Consider the following 13,005-nt stretch of genomic DNA (forward strand, 5'->3'; position numbering starts at 1 on the left):
ATTAATGTGTGGCAGAGATTTTGCCAAGTTTTTTTTTTTTTTTACCATCAACTAAACAAAACCCAATCAAAGACAATAAAAAAGACAATCAAAATATAAACATGTAGGCTTTCATTAAGAGATGGAAGCTAACTAGCTAATAGTAGATCTTCCACAAAACAGACTAGGAAACAGGAAAAATTACTATAAACAACGGCTATGTGTTACGAAGGTTCTCGCAGTTTTCAATGCATTTTCTTTAACTGCTACATTTTTATAGTCAGTGTGTTGTGTGATATGTAATCAAGTGGGCATGTCACTGTATGCAACACATCAAAACATTTGCCAGATAGGCTGTGTGAATTCATATTTGTCTTATGATATTTAGCAGGTGCTAATGTTCTTAGGTCCACAGAAGTCCAAAACAATCTGTTTCAAGCCATTTCTTAACAGTAAATAAGACTGTGGACATCAAAAACATGACAGATTATTCTAATGTCATGGTGAGCCTATTAGTTGAAAGACGGGGGCATAACCTCACAAGCCCAATTATAACGGCTGACCCTGCAAATGTGGACTGACCAGCTTGTGTGGAGTAACACCTTGCATGTGTTTGTCCTGCAGAAAGCTTCAGCCTCTTAGCAGCAGTAGTCAGCTAAAAACCTTCCAGTCCAACCATTCATTCCACAAAACCACAGGGGATTCACCATCCCAGCTCAGCCCTGTCAAGAATCTCTCTGTGGTGAGTGTGCACCTAAAAAAAAAAACAACAACTGCTTTTTCCCCCTCTTATCTTAGTTTTCAATCAGAGTTTTTCAGTGATGTTGCTTTTTTTTTAACTATTCTATATGATGTTACTTTTTCTGGCACTATTCCAGTGTTAGCAAGTGTTAAAGCTAATTGGGATTTATGAACTGATTCTGACCAATGATGTGAGGAATGAAGTTTTTTGTTGGGGGATTTATTTGCCTTTTGTAACTTTACCCTGTGTTAAGTTGGGTGGCACCATCTGCTTTTTAATGATTGAGTAACTGCTGGTACTTTAGTCGCTACTCTTCCTCAGGAGCCAGTCAGACATCTGGACTGCAGTTTTAGCAATGCATTTCAAATTTTGGTGTGTGTGTGTGTGTGTGTGTGTGTGTGTGTGAGAATGATGTTTTGTTAAATTGTTTCTTGCCCCTCTATTCATGCTCCCAGAAACGTCCAGTGCCTTCAGACCACACAGAAAGTCAGACTCTGAAGAAACAGAGGTTGCTAGACCAGAACTCACTTTTACAAACGTCTAGTAGCCATCTCGGCTCCTCCATGGGTCGGAGTTCATCTGCCCCTGGAAGCTCCAGTTTACAGAAAAAAACAGAGCTCGAGAGGACCAGCAACAGTGTTCAAGAAACCCTCAACGGCCTTTACCAGCGGCACAAACTTAGTGAGGCTAATGGTGTCCATAAGTCAGAACGGCCAGACCCTGAACCAACAGTGTCAGCCAGCCCCAACCCCCCACGGACCGAGTTCCCTCTCTGCACTGATCAGCAGCTAGCCAATGGCCAGCACAAAAAGAAGAAGCCCAAGAAGCACAAGGAGAAGGAGCGAGAACGATTAAAACCTGATTGGGTGGAGACAAGCCCGGACCTCAAGCATAACCAGGAAAAGCTTAATCGTGGGTTTACTGTCTCATGCTGTACTGTATTCTTTCTGTTTGTGTGCACTTTCTTGACAGAAAACTCTGGCCAACAGTAAATAAAGGCTAGTGTCAAGTATTTAATGCTAACTGTCCCCTCATACATTTCATTTAGCAGTGCTAGCGTTTTTGGCATATTAATGGTTGTGTACTCGGGGGACATTAGATTTAATGGCCCAATTCCATTTTTTTTCTTTCTTTTTTTAAAAAAAACATTTGTCCCTTGGAATTAAGTTACAGGGAGTAGTGGCTGAAATCTTCTCTATGAAATGGGAGAACCCTTCAAGAACCGATACGTCATCAGTAGTCCTTGATGGCTTTTATGTGAACAGCCTTGATCAGTTTTTGCTGGACATGTCAAATATTTCCAATATGCTGTCCTTAGCTGTGGTGATGTCTCTTGCATGGGCTATAGGCATCCTTTTGCAGTTTCAAGCATCAATTGGTCATCAAATAAAAGAAAAACCCTGCTTCATTACCAGGCTACTTGTGATGCTCTCTAGGCAACCCTGCTAGTCTGCATTGATATTAGAGGAGCGCTAAAGTACAGCAGCCTCTCTGCAGGACTTTTAGTTAACATTTGGGTGTTACATTCGCCCCTTAAAGGCATATATGAAAATATGCAGGATTCTTATGCACAAATCAGATGTACCTAATGTTAGCTCACCACTACTAATAGATTTTTTTTATATTTGTTAAGAAGAAAATGGTTGTATTTAACGTTACAATGAAATACAATACAGTGGCTATTGCAATTCATTAACAGAGAAAATGCTTAGTTTGTGGGTCTTTGGTCACTTGCATCAATTTTACCATGATTCGCAAGGCATTCTGAGAAATGTCTCATAAAACACTCAATTTGAAGCATGTCACAACTAGAATCGGGACAGGTGACTCCTATATGTAAACACACAAAACAGAGCGATAGAGCTAAGTGGTAGGGACAAGGGGTGAAATGGGATTGGGCCGATATTTTATGTATAGAATTAATGTAATATATATATTGTGTCATATATATTGTGTCATATATATATATATATATATATATATATATATATATATATATATATATATATATATATATATATAATTGTGTGTGTGTGTATATATATGTATGTATGTATGTATGTGTGTGTGTATGAGAGATAGAGATAGATAGATGTACTTGTGGAGATGAATTATGACCCATACTAACACCAAATGACTCTCTAGTAATAGTGTATTACATAGTCTATAACTTGCTACTTGCCCTTGTCAGTCAACCAAACCAGGTATAATTTTCTTAGATACAACTTTGGGTGTGTAAATTGTCATATTAATAGGACATAACTGCCTCATTAAGAGATGTAAAAGCACAAGTCAGAGCATATCTCTGATTAAGGGAAATGTTGTAGCATTGCCAATGGGAACTGTTGCCATGTATTAGTGCATGTGAGGTGGCTACCAGCCTCTGGCCTACTCTGTCTGCTGGGTTGATGATTGACTCAGTAACAGCTGGCTGACCCACAACCCAGAGACCCAGCAGGCAGGCCAGGGCTCACACTGCTTGCTTACATACACCCAGCCAATCTGGGACATTTGTCAGCAGCCCTTCCCTTATCAGAAACGTGCCTGATAAATGACACTGCCGTGCCTAGCAGCACGTGTGTTTGATCACGTTTGCACTGCTAGATTACATTTACCATTTATGCTCTCTCTCATGGGGTGTGTGTGTGTGTGTGTGTGTGTGTGTGTGTGTGTGTGTGTGTGTGTGTGTGTGTGTGTGTGTGTGTGTGTGTGTGTGTGTGTGTATAGACCATGAGGGCCCAAACACACCTGTCACCCATGCCTCGCCGGAGGAACTGCCAGACTATTTATTGTGAGTCAAAACTAATTGCCGTGTGCAGCTTGGTGCTCTTGGAACAGTTTGAGTGTTCAGAGATTGCCTCTTTGGTTGATGTGCGTTGTGAAAAAAATCAAAGCCTAATTGTGCACTGTAGTACAGCAAACAGCGAAGAATGCCTTCATTTGGTTCTCCAGGAACATCTGTGTACTTGAGTAATGCGGTATTTGCAGGTGGTAGCTGAGCCTCGCTCTTGGGTGACAATGACTGGCCCAATTAGTTTCAAACCATATGAACTAGCAAAAGATGGTAGAGCTCTCTAGACCCTGAGGCAGAACAGTCCTAGTTCCCATCAGATTCAACTGCAGAAATGAGAGAGACAGAAAATGGCACAAAACTACAAAGCTATAATTTTCTATTTGTACCTCATCATGTGACCTGACCTTGCATAACTCGGAAACAAAATAAAGTAAAAAATACCTCAGCACTCCAGTAGAAAAACCTTAGAGTATGTAACACACTTGAGGAAACATTTAGGAATGCTCCAAATTTGGACTACTATGCCACCTGTTGGTGACATGGTGAAAAAAGCATCATGCTCCATTATTAGATGGCCAGCCTTCACGTTACATGTACATCATCAGTTTATGCATATATGTATGATGGTTGTTTGTTTCTGTTCAGAAAATACAACACTATAACTGACTTGGAACAGCGCCAGCAGTATAAGGAGGATTTCTGTGCTGAATATGATGAATACAGGGACCTCCATGAACGAATCGGGAAAGTCACTGAAATATTTGTCCAGTTGGGGTCCAAGATAAAGACACTGTCCCCTGGGACTCAAGAGTACAAGGTAGGGAAGTGTGCACCACATAGTACACAAATTCAGTACGTTAGAGTTATATGAACAAATAAATATTGTTGATTTGAATTGAACAATGCAAGATACTCTGCTGAGTGTACATTAGTAAGATTGTTAAATGTTTGTCAACCTTTCAGGTAATGGAGGATCAAATATTGGAGAAGTATAGAAAATATAAGAAGGTGAGAAATGTGAAGCACATCATTGTAGTGCATTATTTTTGTCAAAGCTAGTGATTTAATCTTTTTAAAAAATGTTTCAAAAAGCTTTGTTTTACTGCCGAGCCAACTTCTTCAATCGAGAGGAAGATATCTATAGGATTCCCTCCATGTTGGACTGAGATTCAATTGAGATTCAGGTTTTTTCGCTTTCTGAGGACTGTTGAAGACCCTCTTTCTTTGTCTCTTCCCTGGCAGAAGTTCCCTGGCTACCGGGAAGAGAAGAAGCGTTGCGAATATCTCCATCGGAAACTGTCTCACATCAAAGGCTTGATTTTGGACTATGACCGCATTCAAACCCCTTCTTAGTGCTCCCTCCCTGATTCCTCCTCCTTCCTTGTCTGAATTCCATATGGACCAAAAGACTCCTCAGTGGAGACGAAAAAGGAGCAAATCTGGTTCTTCCCAGAAGAACCTGAAGAAGCATTTTTCACCTTCTCCTCTGCACAAATGGTGGCAAAGATGTCGTGTTTGGGGATCGAGCCCAAACCTTCACATGTAGGTGAAGACCTCCAACTCGTGAATCAAAGCCTTTTTGCTTGTTTTGTTTGTTTGTTTCCATTTGTTCATTGTTGTAAGAAAGTGTTGCTTTTGTGCAAATGTGAGGGTAGAAAATGGTGAGACATAACAAACCAAACTTTATTTTATGCATTGGCTCACACCCTACCCCACCCTTGTCTTAAATGGGTTCATAGTACAATCATCATAAGTGAACAATAAGAAAGGATAATCCCTATCCTGTTTGTTGTGTGTCTGTGCTTCATTGGGATACTAAGCACATGTTCTATTTTGCTATTTTACTGAATGTACATTTGTAAACTTGTAAGATCATGATTCTAAAACAGAGGATTTTAAATCACTGGATAAAATAAGGGAAACCTGAAATATACAAGAACCTGGAGCAACCAAGCTGAGCTCTGTAGAATATTAGGATGCACTTTCTGGGTGGATCATTTCTGTAGATGATGGCTGGTTTCTGATTTAGACTGCATCACTGCTCTAACATGATCCAGGATCCATTTCAGACATAAGTTAGCTAAAGGTAAAGGAAAAAGAGGATCAGACTGGAGTAATGAAGATTGATTATAAATGCCTGCAAGTTTAATTTCGATTTTTTTTTTTTTTTTTATCTCATTCTTGGGGGCCAGATTTCTGAACCCAGATTCAAACTAGTGTGGGGCCAAAAACAGTAGAGAATTTATCTGGGATTTTTCTATTTCAGATGGTCCAGCCCTAGACCCAATCTGTGTTGGAAAGACTGGCCTAAAAGTATACAGCAGTGATAATCCCATTAATTCTCTGTCCAGGATCAGTTGCACAAACCACTACAGCAGTGTCCTTAGCACATAATAATAATAATAATAATAATAATAATAATAATAATAATAATAATAATAATAATATTATTATTATTATTATAACTCATTCACAGCATACACAATCATGTTTTAAAGCACATTAAGTTTCATGTTTTTTGGAATATTTTTGTTTTCTTTATCAATTTTTGTTCACCTCTTTCATTGAGCCAATATCCTTTTGTTGTTTGTGGAAATTGTTTCTGGATTTATGAGAAAGGCACATCAATTCTCTTAAAGGCCAGATATTTAACAGTACAAATAGGCCATCTGTTCGCCATGATTTTCTTTTGAAGGTGTTAACCCTTTTGCTTGTAAAAAATTGGGTTTATGATCATTTTTTTGATTGCTACAGTACTGATCAGAATATACCTTCATCTCTTAAACCAGGTATCTCCAAGAGCTACCATTTGCTGCAGAATTTATTTCTGATCCCAGGATGGGTTTCTTTTCAGGATTAGTGCTGGTTATATCTATCTTGCATGAGACGACTGTTTAATTAACATTGTTTTACCACCCATATAATGTTTTATTCTCAAGTGTGACAACTGGTAGAAATCTTGCATTTAAATCTACTTTACCTCTCTTTAATTAGGTTCTTCTTTTAAAACAAAAATGATTCTTAAACCAAGCAAAATGCTACATATGGTCTTGTGTGCAGATGCATTGTTTTTGTATTCCCAATTTGTATGCATCCTTGTCACAATCAGAAATCTCCTAATTTTACCCACTTGCCTCACATGCATTTTTGGAAGTATTTTTGTGTTTGTTTTGTGCTTTGACATTTCTCTCCTGGAGACTTCTAAGTTGGTATTTATGTCCCTGCAGTGTTAGTTCTTTTTACATCTGTCTAAATTTGCTATATGCGTGAAAATTGATAGAATTGCCAAAATAGCATAGGGGTGTGTGTGTGTGTGTCTCTGTCTCTCTCTCTCTCTCTCACTCTCTCTCACACACACACACACACACACACACACACACACACACACACACACACACACACACACACAATCTATTTCTTTTTAATTGTAACAATTTTTTTTCATGGGGCTACTTTATGTATTGATGTACAGTAGATGCCTTAAATAAACTGGACCGCATTAACTTGAAACACTCCATGTAGTGAATCAATTCAGCAAGCATACCAACAATGGCAATGGTATGTTCCTGCCACGGAAAGAACATCTAAGCTTTTAGTCAAGGATCAGATTTGCACAGGCTACAGTGAGTTTAGAAAAGAAACAAAAAATTGTCAAATCTGCACTTGGCCACACTCAGCAACACTGACTTTTTTTTTTTTTTTTTTTTTTTAAGAAGCTTCAGAGTCTCATTATCCAAACAAGGTTGTATCACATTAACCTGAGGTATGCTTTCTCTGTGTAGGAAGGTTTCCTTATGCCAGCGGTGTCCACTCAGATCCTGTACAAATGTGGTACATCTACCTCATTTGCAATGTCCAATACTACTGCTACTACTACTTTAAAGGCAAGTTTCCTGGACATGGATTGTCTACTCTTGCATTGAATTGCAAATAGAAATTCTTTTAGAATAAGCTTGGGTATGAAACTTATTTAAGCATAAAAGAGCTCGTCCCAGATTAGCTGACTGAAAGCACTGGTGAACATTGATTTTTGCCTCCTGCAAAAATAAATTAATAAATGCCTGTTTATTATGCATTTTTGCATGGTGAATCCAAATATGTTTTCATAATTTCTCCATCAGCCATGGTTTTTTGTTTGTTTGCTGTTCCAGAATAATCATGTCATTGTGTATAGGTCCAACATACTTTAACTTTTGTTACTTCAAACTAAAATTTGGTGCCCAGTGAAATTAGCCTGTTGCCTTATTTGCAAATCTAGCACTGACTTTTTTTATTATAGCAAATGGTTCATATCATAGAATAGCCATGTCACTCACTGTACTCTTCGTATCTTTGAAATAATGAAATGTACAAATGCTGCATACAACAGTCTTTATTAAAACTGCATTTTGTTTAGGACAATCTGCATAGACATGAAATTAAGCAGCCTTTCTAATTAAGTAATGTTAACAGCAGATTTTCACGTAAAAAAAACCTTACTATCTGAATTGAATGGTTTTGCTGTAAACATCTTGGGGAAAAGGATGGTATTTACCAATGTGCCTCAGCTAAAGGACGGCAAATTCTAAGCACAGTAATTAAATGAGTATGCAAAGTGTGCATCTGGATATAATGAGAATGCTGACAGTGACTAACTGTTCCATGATTATATTAAATATCTTGTTCTCTTGAACAGATTAACAACACAGGTGCAATGATGAAAGGTACATTTTTCTTCTAAGGTAGGCTTTGAAAGGCAGTGCATAGAATATAACCGCTATCAAGAATATAGCTTTCATTCAGCTTTAGTCATCCTGCAACATGTCAAGTCTACTAAAGTATACTTAAAAAATGATAGGTGAAGCTGTCTCTATTTGAAAATAAACACAACATGCATAGACACTGACTGCAGTTGCCTACCAAAATTGTTACTTTGTCTCTCTTAGTATAAGCTGTGCAGCATTAAGTGTATTTTTCCATTTTAAAATATTTATTTTCCAGATACGAGGCATGTCCAACTCCAGTCCTGCAGAGTTTACCTCCAACCCTAATCCATCCTACCTTCTCCAGTTAATCAAAGCCTTGATGGGCATCTCAGTACAAGCCTCTGATGTACAGGAGCTAAACCCTGTAGAGCAGTATTTAGGGGACCAGAGCACCCTGGCCCCGTGATTCTAATTTCAATTTCTAAGTGATAACCTGAAAGACACCATCTGGGCATCAGAGTACTTCAAATATAAGGCAATTTGTTCTTTCTCGTGAACTGAATAACTGCACAGAGACAATAAGGCACAATGTGCTCCCTTCCCTCATAGCTGACTAGCTAATTAGCATCACAGTAAACATTCATTGTTCCACAATAAAAATCAAGATGGCAGGATTTATAGACACTATGTGCTTTATGTGCTTTAATCTAAATGCACATAAATTTGACAATTTAAGGTCAGTCTGAATACATCTGGAACTTAATTATATTGAAGACTTCTATTTCAAATAGCCTAGAACTAGATTTAATGATTGTCAATAAATAAATAAATAAAGCATTATTTTTTTTTTCTTAGTGTTAGTTATAAAGTCTATATAAAGTTGGCAAGCCTCTGATCTTTTTCATTCATATAACACAGGCCCTGTAGCTATTTAACTGTGTGTACCGATCAAGCTTAAGGTCATTAATCATGTAGGACATTCATCATGATATGCCTACGTAATTTGTTTTAATTGAATGGGTTGACAAGCAATTTCTATATAATCTATCTTTAAGAAAACATCCTGATTGAGACCAAGCTTTTTCCTTCCTCTCCTCACATTATGGCTTTATTTTCAGATTGGGCTTCAGGACTGACAGGATTCCTACAAAAGAGGAGACAAGCCCACAGATTCCCACAAGCCCTGCATTTGTTTGATAAATTCCCAGCTTGTCTAGAGGAAGAAAAATATCACACAAGTTTTTGATTGTGTCAAGAGCCAAAGCAGGGTGACTTCTGAGACTCTCAATGAGTAGCAATAGAAATGCATCAAGCGGAGGAATAATGACACTAGCCACATCTGGACTGTCACTGAGGTGCTGGTTGGCTTTCTGCTGATATTGCTTTTCCTGAGACTTCTTCACCATGAGCTGGGCAATCACATAAGCATCTCTGGCAAGATTCATCACCAATGAAAAAAAGTAATATCGCATTGCATTCATGCTCCAACGGTCCTTACCGATGTCATGGATAAGGCCGACATTTCTGGCCCAGAGAACATTATCACAAATGAAATAGAGGGCACGGCTGAGATTAGCCAGGGTGAGACAAAGACGCAACACAGGGTCAGTGAGGTAAAGGGTTCCCTTGGCTGCATCGATTGAATTCACAGTATTTCCAAGCCTAAAAACTGAAGAGAACAACAAAGTTAGCTTTTATGATGCCTTTTCTTGCCTAACAGCATATTTGAATAGCTTAGTCATTAACATGCTCATTAAGTTATAATTGGTTAATTAAATATTTTTAATTAATCATCATTTCCAATAATTGGGACATTCAATGTTAAGTGTTTAACGAGCCAAGCTGAAAGGCTTGGTGGTCAGAGAGTAGCTGACTGCAGTCGGTGGAGGAGATGCTCAGAGAGAACAACTTTACCTGCCACACCTATGTGAGCATGCCGGATTCATATAAATGTAACACTTCTTTTGCAGAATCTAAAATTTCGCATGTGAGCATAATATCCACGCTCATTAAATAGTTTAATAGCTTATGTGCTCTATGGATACATGTTTTTTTCCGTGGATATTTTAGCCAATGCGTTCTGTTCTGTTCGGAGTCTCTCTGATCGCGCACCCCGTTGAGAGCAACTGCAGCGCCTCGTTCTCACGACAATGACCCTCCGGTGGCGCCGTGGCAAAAACAACAACCACCACCACCACTACAACCCTAACCGACGCAGGCAGCGACACGTTGGCTCGAAAAAGCCTGAAGTGACCTAGCGCTTCAGCCCGATTTGACGTGATGACGTTGGCCAGATAAGTAAACGTGACAACGTAAGTCCAAAGTCGGCGCAACTGTCGTACATAGGTGCACAGACCGGAGATTTAGATGGGGCATTTCCTCCTCTTCTGCTCTACCGAATCCTAGAAATCCCACACACGGACGGGATGGATGGTATTGTGACTGTTTTAGATGGAAGCGAAACTTCGACCATTACAAAGCTGTCGAAGTTAGCGACAGTGAACATGGTGTAATCTTTAGTTCTTAAATTGTACAATCTACTGAATGCTTACGCATAAAATACACATTTTGACAAGACACTAAAACGAGACAATTTACATCCTGTCCATATTTCAGAATTAGTGTTCCGCACACTGATACATTTCTAGTGTTCACACACAGGATAAAAGGAGTTAACTTTGTAAAATGTTATATTCTCGTTAAGTAATTTAGCTTGTTTTGCCACGAATCCGATACGTTTGACTGTATAATAAATAAGTATTTTTTCACAAATAGTATAACATTGACATTAACAACCATATTAGGCTATTTAATACCAATTCCGAAATTCAGATATTTTCCTCTCGCTTTTTAAAATCAGCTTCACTCAGCTATGTAGTGAAAGAGTCGGGACACTTACGCTTCCGTCCTGAGCTCATGGTCGACTCCAAACTCTGCAACTTCACCAACATTTGTGTCTTTGTCGGATCTTTTCGTAGCATGTACTTGGCCAAAGTGCATGCATATTGGGTTGCTCTAAATTCAAAGTAAAAAAGATATAGTGTACATGACTTGCTCCTTCGTGTGACAGCGAAATTCGTGTGCTTTCTAAAACACTTCTACGGAAAAGGTACATTTCGGAGTAGTTAAAAGCATTCACCTGAAAATACGATCCCTTCCTTGGCTTTGGTTGGTGAGCAGGATGAATGACTCCATTATAGCAGAACTCCTAGTGGTTATCTAACATACAAATTCACCCAAGGCGGTTAAAGTTACCTAAGGTGTCTGCTCCGTTGTCATGTGTACGTGGTTACAAAAGCAACTAATAAATTTAGTGTATTAGTATCCAGTGTTAAAAGTTAAAACAGTGTTTCCACCAGCGAGGCCCATGTCTTTCCTTTCGAAGTTTAAATAGGCGAATGTGCAACATACGGAGAACACGAGGGGAACCAAACTCAAGTGTCCCATCACAAATAGCCATTAAAAGGTAGACAGTAGTTACGTTCATGTGTGTGAAGTCGTGAATATTTTAAACATGATTGTTCAGGTACCACAATCGGAGATCAGAGCACACAGACTAGTTAGCTATTATTAGCTTAGTTTAGTTAGGTAAACCTCCTGAGCGTGCGTATTTTTATTTTCTGTATATAGTCGGCTATATAATTGTCACCGAATGTTAAGCACTGATCATGCTTTTGATTAGTGTTTGCCAGAACAACCGACCAAATAAATAGCCGAAAATTTTTGAATAACTTATTTGACAGTTAACGTTTATTATTATTATTATTATTATTATTATTATTATTATTATTATTATTACAAAGCTTTACGTATTTGGTTTTAGTACGGTTATTTAAAACGGACGGACAAGATCGAATTTACTTCCTGTAATTTTTGCTCCGCTAACTGATTCCCCGGCCCCTTTTTATAAAGTAATTATTAGCCTTACAAATAGAGACAGTGTCTGTGAAGGCATTATGATGGTGTTAAATATGACATTATCCCCTGTTATACTTGCCCAGTTAAGTCAGAGACCCTCTGTGGCCAAAAAAAAAAAAAAAAAGTAACAGTAGTTTATAAAGCACAATTTATACGCTTCCAATTTAATGTAAATAACGTATATACTAAAGTACGTTCTGACCTGTCTCACCGTAGAATGTGTGGCAGTAAAATAATATTTTCAATATCACAGCATGCCATTGGCAAAAAACAGTAACCACTGTCAACACCAACAATTATTGATAATATATGATATCATTATACAGTGTGTACATGCACAAATCTGAGGCAATTTTTATGAACGTTGCATAAAAATACAGCAGTAGACATTAGCACTTAAGGATACTTGTACACTGCAACAGGTGTTAAATGACGGACTTTGTTAATAATTAAACAAAGAACCTTTGCAATGATTAATTTATTTTTTAAAACAAATGCAAAAAGAATACATTAGGCTACATTACTAAAATGGTTGTATATGCATCTTGTTGTTACAGACTCATTATTGTGAAAACAATGATTAAAATCACAATGCTAAAACCGCATAATCTTTATTACTTGTACAATTAATGAAACAAATATTTTTGGCACATTATGATAAAGATTTATGTAGTTCTGCGTAATAGTTGAGTTCTTATTTAAGTGAACATCCATTGGCCAGGAAATTATGTTAACAGCTAAAATCATCAGTTAAAACTAAAACTCTTAATCAATTGATCATAAATATAGCTACGAAGAGAATATTTTAATGGTCTAGCAAAAAGAAAGTGCTTTTTGATGGGGAATACTCATTGAAATAAGAGTGAAAAGTTAATAAATATAATGTT

General features: G+C 37.9%; 2 protein-coding genes across 2 annotated transcripts in view; one reads left to right on the plus strand and one right to left on the minus strand.

The window, feature by feature from the left end:
• LOC113573978 (RNA polymerase II elongation factor ELL2) overlaps positions 1 to 7,025 on the plus strand; it is a 31,352-nt gene extending 24,327 nt beyond the window's left edge. Inside the window, exons 7-12 of the mRNA XM_027004586.3 lie at positions 604 to 721; positions 1,177 to 1,633; positions 3,449 to 3,512; positions 4,161 to 4,332; positions 4,479 to 4,523; positions 4,758 to 7,025. Coding sequence (XP_026860387.1) covers positions 604 to 721; positions 1,177 to 1,633; positions 3,449 to 3,512; positions 4,161 to 4,332; positions 4,479 to 4,523; positions 4,758 to 4,868 — 967 coding nt within the window. The 3' untranslated portion in view covers positions 4,869 to 7,025. The remainder of the gene's footprint in view (positions 1 to 603; positions 722 to 1,176; positions 1,634 to 3,448; positions 3,513 to 4,160; positions 4,333 to 4,478; positions 4,524 to 4,757) is intronic.
• A 409-nt stretch (positions 7,026 to 7,434) lies between these two features.
• Positions 7,435 to 11,925, minus strand: pex11a (peroxisomal biogenesis factor 11 alpha). Its single transcript, XM_027004598.3, has 3 exons — positions 11,340 to 11,925; positions 11,100 to 11,215; positions 7,435 to 9,869 (listed from the first exon to the last, which is right to left on the minus strand). The coding sequence occupies exons 1-3, from the start codon at positions 11,393 to 11,395 to the stop codon at positions 9,301 to 9,303; spliced, it is 741 nt and encodes a 246-aa protein (XP_026860399.2). The 5' UTR covers positions 11,396 to 11,925; the 3' UTR covers positions 7,435 to 9,300.
• Between the last annotated feature and the right edge of the window lie 1,080 nt (positions 11,926 to 13,005).

This window comes from Electrophorus electricus, chromosome 6, assembly GCF_041902795.1.
Source record: "Electrophorus electricus isolate QZ-2024a chromosome 6, ASM4190279v1, whole genome shotgun sequence".
Classification (NCBI taxonomy): Eukaryota; Metazoa; Chordata; class Actinopteri; order Gymnotiformes; family Gymnotidae; genus Electrophorus; species Electrophorus electricus.